The sequence below is a fragment of the Palaemon carinicauda genome, chromosome 36 (assembly GCF_036898095.1).
Source record: "Palaemon carinicauda isolate YSFRI2023 chromosome 36, ASM3689809v2, whole genome shotgun sequence".
Taxonomy (NCBI): Eukaryota; Metazoa; Arthropoda; class Malacostraca; order Decapoda; family Palaemonidae; genus Palaemon; species Palaemon carinicauda.
Window position 1 is genome coordinate 2,927,117 of NC_090760.1, and position 17,275 is coordinate 2,944,391.

At 37.4% G+C, this 17,275-nt stretch overlaps 2 protein-coding genes across 8 annotated transcripts in view; one reads left to right on the plus strand and one right to left on the minus strand.

The window, feature by feature from the left end:
- The window catches only part of LOC137628280 (trichohyalin-like), a 63,244-nt gene extending 57,011 nt beyond the window's left edge, over positions 1 to 6,233 (plus strand). The window contains exons 19-22 of the mRNA XM_068359442.1: positions 204 to 407; positions 1,251 to 1,340; positions 2,063 to 2,183; positions 3,789 to 6,233. Coding sequence (XP_068215543.1) covers positions 204 to 407; positions 1,251 to 1,340; positions 2,063 to 2,183; positions 3,789 to 5,311 — 1,938 coding nt within the window. The 3' untranslated portion in view covers positions 5,312 to 6,233. The remainder of the gene's footprint in view (positions 1 to 203; positions 408 to 1,250; positions 1,341 to 2,062; positions 2,184 to 3,788) is intronic.
- A 722-nt stretch (positions 6,234 to 6,955) lies between these two features.
- The window catches only part of LOC137628720 (cytochrome P450 4C1-like), a 38,843-nt gene continuing 28,523 nt past the window's right edge, over positions 6,956 to 17,275 (minus strand). For all 7 annotated transcript variants that reach the window (XM_068359878.1, XM_068359873.1, XM_068359877.1 and 4 more), the window contains 8 exons: positions 16,199 to 16,289; positions 14,557 to 14,742; positions 13,999 to 14,068; positions 13,288 to 13,493; positions 12,118 to 12,296; positions 8,041 to 8,209; positions 7,639 to 7,818; positions 6,956 to 7,133 (listed from right to left, as the gene is read on the minus strand). In XM_068359878.1, coding sequence (XP_068215979.1) covers positions 6,970 to 7,133; positions 7,639 to 7,818; positions 8,041 to 8,209; positions 12,118 to 12,296; positions 13,288 to 13,493; positions 13,999 to 14,068; positions 14,557 to 14,742; positions 16,199 to 16,289 — 1,245 coding nt within the window. In that variant the 3' untranslated portion in view covers positions 6,956 to 6,969. The remainder of the gene's footprint in view (positions 7,134 to 7,638; positions 7,819 to 8,040; positions 8,210 to 12,117; positions 12,297 to 13,287; positions 13,494 to 13,998; positions 14,069 to 14,556; positions 14,743 to 16,198; positions 16,290 to 17,275) is intronic.

Below are 17,275 nucleotides of genomic sequence, written 5' to 3' on the forward strand. Positions count from 1 at the left end.
TATGCTGGATTGCAATATTGTAGACATTGTTTTTATTCAGATAGATATTAATTTTTGAGTGAGTGTAAATGAATTGATTATTTTTGTATACCTTGTAAATAAGGCTCTGATTTTAAAGGAAAGATAAGTAAAAATGTCAAAAGCATAAATTTCATAAATTTCGCTTTGAGAGGAGCACTTTCTCATACCCGTCACTTTTTCAGAACAATAAAATACCGCCTCCCCCACCCATGCCCGGAATCCCACCACCACCTCCGATGCCTGGGGCACCTCCACCCCCGCCACCTCCCCCAGGAGTGAAGTTCAACAAGAAGCCGTTGTCGGAGTCCCAGAAAGCTCACCTGGAAAACATCAGGAAGGCTGTTAGAACCAGACCAGACTGGAACACTGTTCTAAAGCACATCGAGGTGAGTTGATTATGGTTACTACCTTTTCATTTCAAGGACTTTGTTTTTTGTAGTTGAATTTTGGATTCTTGAGCCTACTGGTTTGGAGTCAACCATTTTTATTCCAGTACCTTTTTCTGTGGTTACAGTTTGGATTTTGGAATCTTTTGCTCTGTCATTATCTATGTTTTATAAAGATTTCCATTCTGTAATTGTCATTTGGTTTTCAGAGGCTGTTCTGTAATACTCATTAAATCTAGAGTAATTGTCTATAGTTATTTGTAGGGTTCCAGAATCACCTGTTCTCTAGATATTAAGATTCATTAGCCTTGGATTCCTGAGATTTAGTTTTAGTATATCATGCATATTTATTTCATATTTTTTTAACTTCATTACCAGATTTGTCCAACAGTACACCTTCCATAATTATTTGTAATCTTAATTGTATATAATTTTAGAAAATTGAAATACTGTAGTGTACTAATATAAGAGGTCATACCCCTATCGTGACTTGATTAATTTATATTTTACAACTGTAATTTCCAATTATTTATTAGCTGTGATTATCTTTTGTAATACAAATCTAATGGTCTTTCCTTTTGTCAAATCCATTGATGTTGCTTAATTGTGATACTCTGTTATTGAGGTATAAACATTTCAAGTTAACTGAGGTAAGAATAGGGAAAGTTGAGTATTCTTCATCCAGAAGGTAGAATTAAAAACTAGAGTTTGATTAGAAAGGTAAGTGTGAGAAATTTGAGCAAAAATAAGACGTATAACAAAACCTTTAGATGTGTTTGGTTTGTTTTTTCGTATAATTTTTCTACTTCAGAGACATTTAGTTCAACTATCTTTTATTTTCAGGGCGGCACAAAATTGAGACATGTTGTCGTAAGTGAAAAGAGTGACAGATCACAGCCTATTCTACCAAAGTCCCGAGGCAAAGGAGGAAAGGTACGTGGCCTGGAAATTATAATACAGTAATCTAAAGATACGAACATACAGACTGACATAAAATTTGTTATTGAAGATGAGGAAGTCTAATTGTTGCATGTAGCAGTAAGTGTTCATGTTATAATTGATCTAAGCCAATACCCTGTCAAAATATTAGCTGTAGATACATCTGTATTTATTTGTGTCCTTTATAGACCTTTCATTTTTACTTCATCACTTTTTCTCTTATGAATTAGTGTGCACATGTTTATGTCGATTGTGCTTATATAAACAGTATATATATATATATATATATATATATATATATATATATATATATATATATATATATATATATATATATATATATATATATATATATATATATGTGATACTGGTACAATAGAGTTATGTTTGGAACAAAAACACACAGGGGAAAGAATGCCATAATCATGGACTTTTTTTTACAATCTTAGTACATACTTGTTTACTATATTCACACATATGTTATTCTGTTTACTTTTATTACTGCTTTGGTAATGTCTGAAAATATCTCAAAATTCATCTGTTTACTTGTTTACTGTAACCGCCTATTTACTTATTTATAGAATATACAGTATATTAAATATCCATTTACAGAGTCTCTCAGACAGGCTCTAAATTATTCACAACAACAAGTTATCTTTTTTGTCTTAAAAAAAAAAAAGCATATGGAGGTCATACATCAACTTGTATATTTCTAGTTCGTCTATGAGTCGGAGAAGCCCCTCGCCCACAATGAACTCCTGCGAGAGATCCACAGGGGCGTTAAGCTGAGGAAGGCAAAAACAAACGACAGAAGTAAACCAGATTTCAAAGCTCTAGGTTAGTTGATTGCATAAACTGTGAGGGTGCAAATAAGGTTAACTCTCTCCTCTTTAAGCTAAATTTTAAAACTCTTGGTAATTATTTCTTTATTTTCCAAACTAGATTCTACAGCGTTTTACTAATTTCCAAGAGTCTAGAGTGTTGGCTTTTTACTTTTCAAACTGGATTTCAAAGTTCATATATTGTTCTTTATTTTTTAAACTATGTTTCAAAGTTTCAAGTTACTTCTTTACTCTTTACACTAGATATCAAAGCTAGGCTAGTTATATAATAGCCCTATTAAATATCAAACATTTTAAAGTTTCCTTTTAACTCTGAATTTCAATACTATTTGTCTCACCAAGTTTTAGATTATAGGTATGCTCTTTGAAGCTAGGTTTCAAATCTCTTTAATTTATTTCTAAATTCAAAACTTACTTTTGTCTTCAATGCTTATTCAAAAGCTATTTATTATTTCTGCATTTCCTGAGCTGAATTTCAAAGCTCTAGAAATAGAATTTAGGTGAATGTTTTTGAATTAGCAATGCCTCACTTCAGCTCCCTAACTTTGCTATGAGACCATTTCTGGAGAAGTCTAATTGGAAAGGGACCTGTGGTAGTGGTTTCACTCGCCCCAGTTTTAATACCGAGACCCTATAAGGATGAGTGAGCTGGGTATATTCCTAGCATTCCATGCAACTTTTTTCTCTGGTATATTTAGCAGTATTTATACCTTAGAAATGGTGCTATAAGGAGCATTTCATGGAGCGACACAGGTTGAGCCCAGAAATAGATTTTTCCTTGTCAAAATCCCTTAAGAAAGTAAAAGTAAAATATTTTAGGGAATTACCTGGAAGGGGAATCTTTTTAAAGTGAACTGACTTTTAATACAGACATTTAAAATGATATTGTATTTGAATAAAAAACAATACAGTATAACGTAAAGTAGTCAGAAACCCATACATGCTATCACAAGTCAGACTCAAAGCTGAAAGTGGATATTAGCAAACCATGAAGAATGAAGCAGTTAGAAAAACAGTTGCATTATCAATAACTACACTAAACATCTTAAAGATAATGTAGTATTAGAAATGAATAACATTCATGTGAAAGTAAGTGCTGGACTTCCTCGTCTGGAAAATTATCAAGCGATAAATTGAAGACCTACTACGGGGAACGAAAGTAAAGATAAGATTAAAAGTACCAGAACATCTAAATTTTATGGCCTATTCCTTGGTGTCAGTAAAATCAACTATAGATAGATTTTGTAACAAAGAAAAAGTTGACTTTAGTAAGGTTCATGGTAGATGAAAAAAATCCAATAGTTTTTAAATGTAAAAGTTTCAGAGATTAGTTTGTATCTAATGCTGAACAGTATGCAAAGAACCAATAAAAGTCAGGAATGTTAGGATTTTGCTGGTATAAATATATTTTTTATGTTTTGTTCCAACAGTTGGGAGTATTGATAATGGGCGTCACAGGACAAAACAGGAAAGCAAATTTTTGCTCAGCCAGAGGGTGGCAACTTGTAAAAAACAAATTTCACTTAATTTATATGACTTCTTGTCTTCACGTCCCTTATGGTGTTTCTTTGACTTTTAACACATATCTGTTGTTTTGCAGGTCTGCGTAAGTTGCGTCGCCAGCTCACGACAGAGGAGAAGAAACAGCAAGCACCAATTGAAGCGATGCCCTCCTCATCCGATGAGGAAGAGGACATCGACCACATGAGAGACGACTTGCAGGCAACCAAGAGCCAGCTTGCAGATGAGATCAAGCACAGGAAGAAGGTTGAAAGAGAGAACAAATTACTGAAGATCGATGTCGAAGCCTTGCAGGCAGAAGTAAAGAAGCTAAAGAGGCAAATCAGGGAAGGAGACCACAAACCTCTCACAAATGGCGAAGCTGACGAAATTGTGCCAAAGCTGGAGAAATCCATGAGCAAGTTGCGCATGCGGGACGAGGAAACTCTTGACTTCACGGAGTTAGATACTCTGGAAACTGAAATCAACAATTTGAGAGCTCAAGTAGACATCCACAAGAAACAAGCTGATGAGTATTTAGACAAATATGAAGAGGTGACTCAGAAACTTATTGTATCTGAAAACACTGCAGAGGAATGGGAACTGCGTGGTACTTACTATGAGAAAAAGTTCAAGGCCCTCCAAAAGGAGCAGCGAATAGAGCTTCCCGACATTGAAACTGTTGGTGTTCAGACAGATCCAGTTGAACTCGCTGGGGCGCCACCCTCCTCGCCTACCTCAGCCGATGACACTCCGCCATTCCCAATTCTGCCCAATAAATCAGGAAGCAAGAAAAGTTTTTCATCATTCAACCGGATGGAAAGCTTCAAGGAAGAGGAAGAGGAGGAGGATGAGGAAGCTGAGTCTGAGGAAGAGGAAGAAGAGGAAGAAGAAGAAGATGAGGAGGGGGAGGAGAATGAGGAAGAAGAGGAGGCAGAACAAGGGGAGGAGCCGGAGGATGCAGGAAACACACAACTGAATAAAGAGGAACGTGAAATCAAGCTGTGGAAGAACAAACTGGAGCACATCAAAGAAAAGGCACAAAATATAAAAAATGACAGAAATAACTTTAGAGAGAAGATCAAAGGTTATTTCCAAAAGATGAGAGAAGAACGGCAGGAATACCTTAAGAAGAAGGAAGAACTGGATGAGGTAGCTAAGGCTCTGAAGGATGAAACTGAAGAGAAGGAAGACGATGAGGAGGAAGAGCAGGAGGAGGAGGAAGAACAGCTCCCAGCCGAGAAAGAAGGGAATGGGTGGTGGTTTGACGAACCAACCCAGAAGCCAAAGGTGCTTAAGAGGAGGAAAAAGAAGAAAGTCAATGATGATGACGAGGACGATGAAGACGTGAACGACCTTTCGACTTTGGATGATCCGGTATGGAGTGATTCGGAGGAGGAGGAGCAGAGCGAGTCTGATGATGAAGAGGCGAACATTGAGACCAGGCTTGAAAGGCTCAAAGAAAGAACAAATAAGCACGAGGAGATAACCAGTGCTAAGAAGAAGGACAACTACATGCTCAAGACCCAGATCGAACGCTGCGAGGATATGCTGGCTGTCGAGAAGCTTAGACATAAGAGATTAGATGAAGAACTACAAATGTTGCTTTCGGAAGTCTCGTAGCAATGTTATGTGTGATATAAATTTCAAGATTAGTGATAATGGCATAGATGATCTGAAATATTTTTTTCTAGGGAAGCCAAGGGCACTGGAGCTTTGTTGGCTGGTATATTGCATGAGTACAAGCTTTACGCGAAAATGCCTTCATTTTTTTCTATGATTGTTGACAGTGTGATAGTAGACAGCAAATATCCTAATATCAAAAACAAGAAGTAAAGAAAGAGGGAGAAAAAATATAGGAGGAAGAAAGAATGATGCAGAATTCTGACTAGGAGAATTAATATTACCCAGTTATTGTGTAAGTATATATTTATTTTTATTAAAGTATGAAGTGTCTGTTTAGTACTCCTCCGTTCAAGGTATGTGGATGATGCTGCAACCGAACATGAATGGTCACTTGCATAAATGTGTCTGTGTGTCTCAACTCTCTGCCTCTTTCCTTCCTTCTGTTTTGAATAAAATTAATGGGTTGATTAGGATAGGTATCAGAGCTTTAGGGTTAGAGCTGCACTCTTAAGTGTAGGATATTCTCTTAATGTATGCATCTCTTCAGTTATTGCCAAAATATGTGTATATGATGTGGATGACAGTGATGATGCTGATGGTGATGTTTCAATACTTAACATTCTCATACTGAATAATGCAGGAAGGATTTTGCACCACCCTGTGGGAGGTGTCTCTTCACATTCACACTACCCTGGGGGTGGTGTAACTTTAAAACTACATTTCGCCTTGGGAGGTGTCACTACAGTTTTGCACCACCCTGTGGGAGGTGTCTCTTCAAGATTTAGTGTTGTCTCTCATTCGAGATTGTTTTAGTTTTCTCTCACTTGACGTTGTCTCGCAGTATATGATTTATTAATATACGATTAACATGCATGGATGCTAAAGTGGTTCACGACTCTAATAAAAAGTAAGGATAGAATCTCGTGTTTTAATGTCTCCTCATTTTTGGAGTATGTATAAAGATCATGTCAGGTGAAGAGGAAAACAGACCAGTTGGAAGCAAAGCATGGAGATCATCAAATGAATGAGCAATATGCCCGTCTGTCATAGACTGATTGCCAAAGTTGTTTTCACAGTCTTACCTTTCTGTTGGTTGTAGACTCCATCATTTCCTAGATATGTATCCACTCTTTTACATTATATTCTTTTTTATCTATATACCTCTACGGGGGAGGTTGGGCTATGGCACCCTTGCAGTACCATCCAAACTCGGTTGAGTCCCTTGTCAGGCTGAGAGGAACGTAGAGAGGAAAGGTCCCTTTTTTTTGCTTCATTTGTTTGATGTCGGTTACCCCCCAAAATTGGGGGAAGTGCCTTGGTATATGGATGGGATGGACCTCTACCTCAGCTGTGCTTATGTATTATTTAAATATAGCTTTTTTATCTATTCACATAAATCATTCTAATCTGTAGAAGCTTACTTAGGAAATTAATTACCATTTTGTTTCATATGAGCCATCTCTTGGTTAATACAAGTGTAAAGTTCACAATAGGTTACTTATTTTTTCAAGAAAGTTTGATCTTTGTACGAGGTCTTGTGTGGGTAGAATACACCATAATTTATACCAACTATATGAGTATTTACACATTTTTAATAATGTACCAATTATAACTAAATAGGGGTTATTGTATAAAAAGTTCTTATTTCAATCAACTTATATTTTTCTTGGAAATAGTTTCAGTGTGTTACCATCTTCTGGTCTTAGGATAAGTTCCCCAAGAAGCTTAAGGTCCTCCCTCCGGGTGCAACTCTCGACTCGGAACTTCCTGAGGATGCTGGACAGGACAATCTTTTCCTCCATTAAAGCAAATTTTTGGCCTGCAAAGAAAGAGAAATGTTCTGTTTAAGAAAAGTTTCATCAACTGAGCTTCTTTGTTTTCTATAAGGTGGTATTTTTTACTGACTATTAGAAAATTTTCTTTTTTAATGTCTCATTTTTTCTATAGTTTACATGATGAATGGGGATGATATTACTTGTAACTTCCAGAAAAATTAGGAAATCATTCGGCAACAATACTGAGGATACTTTTGCTGTCTTATCAAGTACTGTACAGTATAACTATGTTTTTGTGAAAATTGATTTTCAGACATCTTTGTTATTGCTGCTGCTATCTTTTTCATAACCCCATCCCAACTCAGCTTAGACCCTTAGATAATGACATCTCACCTTAGCTTCTGTATATTTTCCCTTAGATAATGACATCATAACTCCTTCCTACCATTGCATAGACCCCAAAGATAATGATATCAGGTACCCCATCCCTATAGTATTATACAAAAGGAAAAGCAGGTTGTCAGAGTCATTGACGAGAGAAGTAATTACCAATGCAGTTTCTTGGTCCGGCGCTGAAGGGTACGTAAGCATAAGGATGTCTGTTGAGGATATTCTCGGGCAGGAAGCGGTCGGGATCAAAGACCTCGGGGTTTGGGAATTGTTCAGGGTCACGGTGGAGTCTGAAGGTTATGATCAGAACTGTTGTCCCAACGGGGATACGGTAGTTATCTGGCGAAGAGAAGCATTTTTATTATTATTATTTTTATTATTATTATTATTATTATTATTGAAATTATTATTATATTTAGAATATGCAAATAAACAAATGAACCATTCTAGAAGGCCATTAACATGATATGCAGGCTTCAATAACTGATTGTTTACATTTCAAATTTGGTAGTAGCAATAAGAAAACTGTGTATCTATATATATTTCTGAGATTTCTCTTACCAATAACAGCCTCCTCCCTGAGTTCCCTTCCAATAAAAGGCACTGAGGGAAAAAGCCTCAAGGCTTCCTTAATGCAATTCTCAGTGTATTTCAGCGCACGAAGGTCGTTCATGGTTACGGGACGGTTGTCGTTTCCAAAGACAGCGTCAATTTCTTCATGTACTCGAGCCTTTCAATAGCAATTTGGAAACCATCAGTTATTGTATATCACACATGTAATATATATATATATATATATATATATATATATATATATATATATATATATATATATATATATATATATATATATATATATATATATATATATATGATAAATCCTCGGGTTGTAATAGTTTTTACTTGCTGCATTTCATAGATACACCGGAGCTTCCACAAAGGAACTGTATTTTTGTTTCTCCCTGGATTATATCGACGACCTCTAAAACTAAGTTGTTTCCCATTTCATTTCTTTCAAATAGACTTAGACCTTTAGTAAAGAAATGAGCCAATTTATCAATTGATGACAGTAACTATATCTTGTCCAAGCCTTATTGCCTTTGTTTTGAGAGGCTGCATCAGTCTGGGCCCTATATCTTGATTTCTTTTTTAATTTAAATGTATTTGTTAGTTATTAGTCTGTAGATTGTTAATTAAATTGATTCTGCAGGATCATGGTCTATATTCTCTTTGTATCTCATGTCAGGGGCAGTACTGTATTGGGATATAGATTACCTTTGTGAGGATTACAAAGGCATATTTGTTCCTCTTATGGAAAAGTATGTTTCTCTGCTTAATGTCCAAATTAAAAGTTCAAAGCATAAAAGGAAACTTACTTTTAGTTCAAAGGGAAATATTGGGAAGATGGGCTAGTTCTTTTAGCGATAATGGTAGTGGTAATGACTTGCCAGCTCTCTTCAATACAACTCTTAGCTAGTCTAGTTTTGATAGTGATGAGCTTCATAAGCTCTTACCTTTTTTATGTACGGTATTTATAAAAGCCAGTGAGTCTTCAGTTAATGGTATTTATTCTGTACTAACCTGTCTTATTTTGAACCCTAACCTGACTACTTAAGTCTAGTGGTTCTAATGTTCTATTCAGTAAGGGTTCTGATGGTGCATAGAGCCTTACAGATTTGAGACACACTCGTAGAACCTCAAGTTCTTTATTTGCTTTAGACCATTCAGCTGCTAAACCCTCACGTTCCAAAATCCCAGCTGCTTTTTTAGACTACAAGATTGCAAGGCAGCGAACCAAGTCAGTAGCTTGGATCCTAAGATCCCTCCTCACGCTGAAATAGTAGCTCTGAAGCTACCTATTCTTTTCATTGGTGTGTGGCACGGTGTATCGTATGATTCTCTTGGTACAGAATATATTGGTTGAAGTTTCGGTGAAAACTGTTATGTTGAATGATGTTTTGGACAGCAGTGCACATCATTTGCTTGCAAGCTTTGCTACTAGCTCATCACAGGTTAACTCTTAATGGCGTTAAATGTAGATGCGAGTGCCGCAACTGCCGAAATGAGTCCCTTGGAAAACAAATGCATAGCAATTCCTTCACAAAGTAAACAATGCAAACAAACAGAATACCAGCATGTCATGTCGTGGATCAACCTTCAAAACAGGAAAATGAGGATGAAGAGAACACAAGTAAGAGTCCGACTGTAATGAAGTACTGTACATTATCTCCTTTTCCATCATTACAGAAATTTAGTTTTAAAAGGTATTCAAATAAGTTACTGAAGGTAAGTTCTAATGCTGCTTATTCTTCTTTCAAGTGTTAGGAAATGACTACTTCCATGATGACTCGTACACAATTTTCTCAATTTGTTTTGGATAAAAGCCATAAACTGTAATCTCAAATGCAAAGAAAGTCTAGTTCTTGTTTGGTGTTAAAGCTTTCTGTACCATAAAAGACAATTTAAATGCAGGTTTTGAAAGCTGGTTTACTAAAGAAATGGTGTTTTGTTTTAGTGTATGTACAGATATTGTTTCAAAGGCTGTCGCATCTGGGAGCATTAAGTGATATTCAAGGCTCTTCGGGACCAGAAACCAATGATGGTAGGAAAAAATCTGGTGGTGTTTTCAAGACAACAAGACAGCATTGGGCTTATATCAGGAACCAAAGCAAGGTAAGGTCACACTCCTGTGCCGTAGAGTAGAGGTGCTATTGACTTGGTCACATTTGAGAGAAATAACCCTCTTTCTTAGGTTCATTCCTGGAAAATCAAACATTTTAGTGGGTCGGTTATAAAAGTAAAATTCTTTCCAATAAATGGTTTCATCTTTTCACTATGTCTAGAAATTTGGAAGCGTTTGGGGCGACTAAACGCAGACAGGTTTGCTACATCACTGAACAAAATGACAGAAATGTTTTTTCCCCCGTTCCGTATCTCTTAGTGTGAAGGTAAATGCCCTGTTACAAGACTTGTTGAATCTGGACCTTTATGTATTTTCATCATTATTCATGATTTGCCAGGTGATGAAAAAATTGATAATTTCTACAAACAGAAGGATGATGCTGATAGCTCCGATTTTGGCCAAAAACAGAATATAGAATGTAGATTTCTTTGTCTGATAAGACCCGTTCAGTAGTATTTAGACAAGACTATAGGCATTAGAGGTTGTGCTCTTAATTTGTTTTGTGGAAATTGTGGAATTAGAGTTTCAATCGGCGTCTGTCCAAAAATACGATATCTTTTCTTGTTAAAAGTCTGGTCACGGAGGCTCACAAAGAGTTGAATCCAAGTCTAATGAAAGATTTGTAGGTTAAGGTTCACAGTTTTAGAAGTGAAGCTACATCTCTAAATTTTTGCAGGGAGGTTTCTTTAGAGAGGGGTTTATCTGCAGTTCAGTGGCATACCAAGTCGGTACTTGCTAAAGACTGTATTATTTTGAGAATCCTGGTTCGCATATCAAGATTGCTGGACTTTAGGTCCGTAGTGGCTGCCGGTTATTTAATCTTATAACATTTCTGGGCTCAACCTGTGTTGCTCCATGAAATGCTCCTTATAGCACCATTTCTAAGGTATAAATACTGCCAAATATAACATAGAAAAAGGTTGCATGGAATGCCAGGAATATACCCAGCTCGCTCACCCTTATAGGGTCTCGGTATAGTAACTGGGGCGTGTTAGAACCACTATCAGAGGTCCCTTACCAATTAGTCTTCTCCTTCCTCAAAATCCCCCATTGCTACGAGGTACCATTCTACATCCGACTACTGCCCGCTACTATGGCTACTGCCCCCCCCCCCTACCATTTTTATGGTTTTAATTAATTTTTAATCAGCTTGTTTAAAAAATTCTAATTTTAGTTCTATGATGTTGGAGTTAGATAGGAATTAGGGGATAGGGTAATATTAAGGGAAACAACAGAATTTTTATATGTCAAAATTTTATTCGAGATGGTTGTTTACCAAAAACTAGATTACAGGTTACTCTAGAATGTTAATTGATTTTATTATTTGAAAGCTATGAATGACATGTCTCCATCAAAGTGTGGGAGTCAGTCATATGAACATCAGGGGAGGCTCATGAAAATGAATAGACTTTTGATTATAAAATATCCTATTTCTAGACATGGCTAATGTTTATATATAACATGCTCACCCTCCTCCCCACTGACCTATGGTGACAAGAGGATAGGGAATAGATGTAACTTCGAGATTGAAGGGTAGGGCAGTATGGCTTGGCCAAGTTATTGGTTTATTGCCATCAGAGGCTAGATTATCTCATTGCTTTACTATAGGTGTAAGTCTGTTGGAAGGAAAGAAAACAGGAATTTTTGTAGTGTTACGGTTACAAGTTGATATAGCCAAGCTTCCAGAGAGAAGCCATATGATCACCAGATGAGTATAATAATAAATACGTAACAAATTTTGATATATATCTACCAAGGCACTTCCCCCAATTTTGTGGGGTTAGCTGACGTAAATAAAACCAAATGCTTGTACCATATGTAGAAACAAAGACACATAAAGTTGACCCTTTTTAGGAGAATGTCTGAAACTAAACCAAATGTGACCTAATATTTCAATCGTATACTGCAACTTTCTGCCAGTTTCAATTTCCCTCCCAAAGAATGCACAACCTTACCTGGATGTCCGGATAACATCCGAGGAGGTACAGTGACCAGTTGATAGCCGCAGCAGTAGTATCATGTCCTTCGAACATGAATGTGTCCACCTCCTCCCGGATGTCCTCGTCAGTAATTGTGGGATCACTTTCTGAGGCGTCGAGTAGCAGGTCGAGGAAGGCTAGACGCTGTTTCTTGCCTAAAAAATGGCTCTTTGATTAATACATTGCTGGATTATACTCTAAAACACAAGATATGGTAAATACAAATTTATTTCAAGTACACTCAATATATTGTATATTAAATGAGGGTTGTGGTTAGACTTTTCAGCTCTTGATTACATTAGTGTATACTGAAAAGTTGGTTAGCTAAAACTAGGTTTGATTTTTTAATAACTTGAAATCTGCAATATACTGTATAAATGTTCATATAGGTATCATGCAAGAAAAGGTTTTCACTTTGATTTAAGACTCAAGTTAATGTACATTTTTATTCTTTGCACTCCCCAAGAGAGATTAGTTCACCAAACATTCAGCTGGGCTCCACTAGGCTCTAGAAAAGTTGGAAGACCCAGGCCTACATGGCTGAAGACTATGAAGCATGAAGCAGGAGATGATGAATGGAGAAGTATTGAATTAAAAGCCCAAGATAGAGACGACTGGCGAAATCTAACCGAGGCCCTTTGTATCAATAGGCGTAGGAGATGATGATGATGATACTAAAGGTAATAATTCAGTCCTAATAATATTGATATCTTTATTATCATTACTGTTCAGTTTTTTATTACCATTAGTCAAGGTGATGATATTTCAACCTTTGAATACAGGACCTGTGTAAATTGCCAAATGAATGGGAAAATAACTTGGCCATAGAAGACACTTGCTTGAGGGTACACTCTGGCACACTATTCTATCTAATTTCTCTTCTTTTTGTTTTGTTAAAGTTTATATAGTTTATATAGGAAATATTTATTTTAATGTTACTGTTCTTAAAATATTTTATTTTCCCTTGTTTTCTTTCCTCACTGGGCTATTTTGCCAGTTGGGGTCCCTAGGCTTATAGCATCCTGCTTTTCCAGCTAGGGTTGTAGCTTAGCAAGTAATAATAATAATAATAATAATAATAATAATAATAATAATGGTGGATTGAAATATACAGAAAACCCAATACTGTAATATCAAAACACAAACCTAAAATATCATCCTCCTTCTTGTCCTCAAGCTTTTTAGCTTTTCTTTCGTGGTGCCCGGCACGCCTCTCCCTGATACAGCTGTAGGACAGGTCATGGAGGACCTTCAAGCAGGCGTTGAACTCCTTGGCGTATCCTGAAAGCTTGTAGAGGATGTCCGGCTGTAACCAGGGGCGGGCCTGACGTTGCTGTATTAATGCTCCTATTCTGAGGGAATATGGAAATTGAGTGGTTTAATGAGACCACACTTTTGAGGAATTCCATTTTATAGTATGTACAGTACTGTAGTGTGTATATATATACACTCTAGAGAGTAGAGAGTAGAGGTCCCCTTTTTGCTTTGTTTCATTTGTTGATGTCGGCTACACCCCAAAATTGGGGGAAGTGCATTGGTATATATATATATATATATATATATATATATATATATATATATATATATATATATATATATATATATATATATATATATATATATATATATATATATATATATATTGTATGTGCAATAATAATGCTATCTATATTTGCATATTTCTAGAATCTGAACGAGATCTCATTCTTAGAGAAAACATTAGTTTAAGGTAAATTCTTTATACAAAATATAAAATTATAGAACTTATATGAAACTTTAGAATTTGTGTAAAGTAATTTAAAAGCATTAGTTTCTTCAAAGAGAACAAATAGGTAAGCACATCAAAGTTGAACTTACCTGTACACCGCCCTGACGTATTCTGAATCGCTGTTTCCTTGAGCGTTGATGCTCCGGCCCATTGCAGTCTCTATTCATACAAGTGAATGGAATGTTATTTTGATTTATTGTGAATATATTTTAATTGTTTACATAATTTGGGAACTGCTTGACAGTGGAGAAGGTTTATTTTTTCCTATTTCCCAGGTAACAGAGAGAGAGAGAGAGAGAGAGAGAGAGAGAGAGAGAGAGAGAGAGAGAGAGAGAGAGAGAGAGAGAGAGAGAGACTATATGAATATCCAAAGAATAGCTTACCCATGAAGAAATTCTCTCTCTCTCTCTCTCTCTCTCTCTCTCTCTCTCTCTCTCTCTCTCTCTCTCTCTCTCTCTCTCTCTCTCTCTCCAGAATCCCATTAGAGACATATAGTCATCTGAATATCAGTTATATTCACTGCATTAAACCAACAGAGATAAACAGATCATATCCGAATTGTTTCTTCCCTGAGAGAGAGAGAGAGAGAGAGAGAGAGAGAGAGAGAGAGAGAGAGAGAGAGAGAGAGAGAGAGAGATATGACTCACCACATATAATGTCCAAAGTGCAGAGAGTAACGAAAGGAAAGATATCGAAGGGTTTTCCATCTGCCTTCTTCTCCAACTTCTTCAGCATGATTTCACTCTGGTTGTTGAAGATCTCGACGAAATCCTCCAGGATCTTGAAGTGGAAACCTGGGGTCAGAAGCTTTCGCCTCGAATGCCATTTCTGACCTGGGAAGTTGCAGGGGAAGATGTAAATTTGTTTGTTTGTGCATTATGTGAAATCACCTGCAATCCATGACTTTATCACCCAACAGAAGTTAACAATGATTTCTAACTCCTTGTTACTATAGTCCATTTCTTTTAGCGAGGCAAATTTGCACCGACTCGCAGTGGTTCCCTTTTAGCTCGGAAAAGTTTCCTGATCGCTGATTGGTTAGAATTATCTTGTCCAACCAATCAGCGATCAGGAAACTTTTCCGAGCTAAAAGGGCACCGCTGCGAGTCGGTACAAATATGCCTCGCTAAAAGAAATGGACTATAGTAACCATCTCCAATAACAATCTTTGACTCCTCATCTCCAACTCATTGCCAACAGCCATCTCCAACCTCTCATTGACAACAGCCATCTCCACCTCAATCACATTCCAACCACCATCTCCAACTCTTCATCGCCAGCTACCATCTTCAACTCCTCATTGCCAACATCTACCTCCAATAGCAATCTCCTACGCCACATCTCCAATAACCACCTCCAACTCATCACCACACCCATCTCCAATTCCTCATCACCCATATCATCTCCACCTCCTCATCACCAACATCCATTTCCAATAAGAATCTCCTACTCCTCATTGCAACATTTATCACCAACTCCTCATCACCAACATCCGTTTCCAATAAGAATCTCCAACGCCTCATTGCAACATTTATCACCAACTCCTCATTGCCAACATCCGTTTCCAATAAGAATCTCCAACGCCTCATTGCAACATTTATCACCAACTCCTCATCACCAACATCCGTTTCCAATAAGAATCTCCAACGCCTCATTGCAACATTTATCACCAACTCCTCATTGCCAACATCCGTTTCCAATAAGAATCTCCAACGCCTCATTGCAACATTTATCACCAACTCCTCATCACCAACATCCGTTTCCAATAAGAATCTCCAACGCCTCATTGCAACATTTATCACCAACTCCTCATCACCAACATCCGTTTCCAATAAGAATCTCCAACGCCTCATTGCAACATTTATCACCAACTCCTCATCACCAACATCCGTTTCCAATAAGAATCTCCAACGCCTCATTGCAACATTTATCACCAACTCCTCATCACCAACATCCGTTTCCAATAAGAATCTCCAACGCCTCATTGCAACATTTATCACCAACTCCTCATTGCCAACATCCGTTTCCAATAAGAATCTCCAACGCCTCATTGCAACATTTATCACCAACTCCTCATCACCAACATCCGTTTCCAATAAGAATCTCCAACGCCTCATTGCAACATTTATCACCAACTCCTCATTGCCAACATCCGTTTCCAATAAGAATCTCCAACGCCTCATTGCCAACATCTATCTCCAACTCATTGCCAACAACCATCTCCAACTCCTCATCACCAATACCCATCACCATCATCCATATCCCCATCATCCATCTCCAACTTCTTACCTGTAGAGGTAAGAAGCCCTGTCCCCAACCATGGATGCAGGAAGTTGTAGTCCCGACTCTTATCAATGTGTTTTTGACTACTCAGAATCACCTGTAATGTAGGTAAGTTAATAAGACACTAAATAATGTATCTTAGATTATGGCTAGATAATACATGTATTACATTATTTCAGTTTTATCACAAAGCTTCACTATGCCAAACAGACTTCATCAACAAATAGCAAACATTTATGTAAACTTGAAAACACAGAAGCCAAACCCATTACCTTGATGGATTCACAGTGCAATACACACACAGGCATATTTCAAAGACAACCAAATGGCATTTATGTATTAAATACATATATATATTACAATAATAAAAGATGGGATTAAGACAGCAAGCCGCGTAACTGGGCACAAAAGGTATTGTCTTGATTCCCAGGCAAAGGTAATTTCATTCCGTTAGTGAGAAATTCGTACAGACTGAAGGATGGAAAATCCAACCAGGGAATTCATTATCAGTGGACTGTGGATGCTATGTTTAAAAATAAATACATGTAGGCTATAGGCAAACATGCACACATACATACATACATACATATACCAAAAGCACTTCCCCCAACTTTGGGGGATAGCCGACATCAACAAATGAAAAAAAAAGGGGGGGGACCTCTACTCTCTACGTTCCTCCCAGCCTGACAAGGGACTCAACCGAGTTCAGCTGGTACTGCTAGGGTGCCGCAGCCCACCCTGCCACATTATCCACCTCAGATGAAGCTTCATAATGATGAATCCCCTACTGCTGCTACCTCCGTGGTCAACCAAGGCATCGGAGGCAGCAGCAGGGCCTACCTGAACTGCGTCACAATCGCTCGCCATTCATTCCTATTTCTATCTCGCTCTCTTGCCTCTCTCACATCTATCCTCCTATCACCCAGAGCTTCTTTCACTCCATCCATCCACCCATACAGTGATATCCCTCTTCATGTCAGTTCAACGTACAGTAGTTCAATTTCAACTTTACAGTGAACCCTCGCTACTTCGCGGTTCGACCATCGCGGATTCACCACTTCGCGGGTTTTTTCCATAACCCAT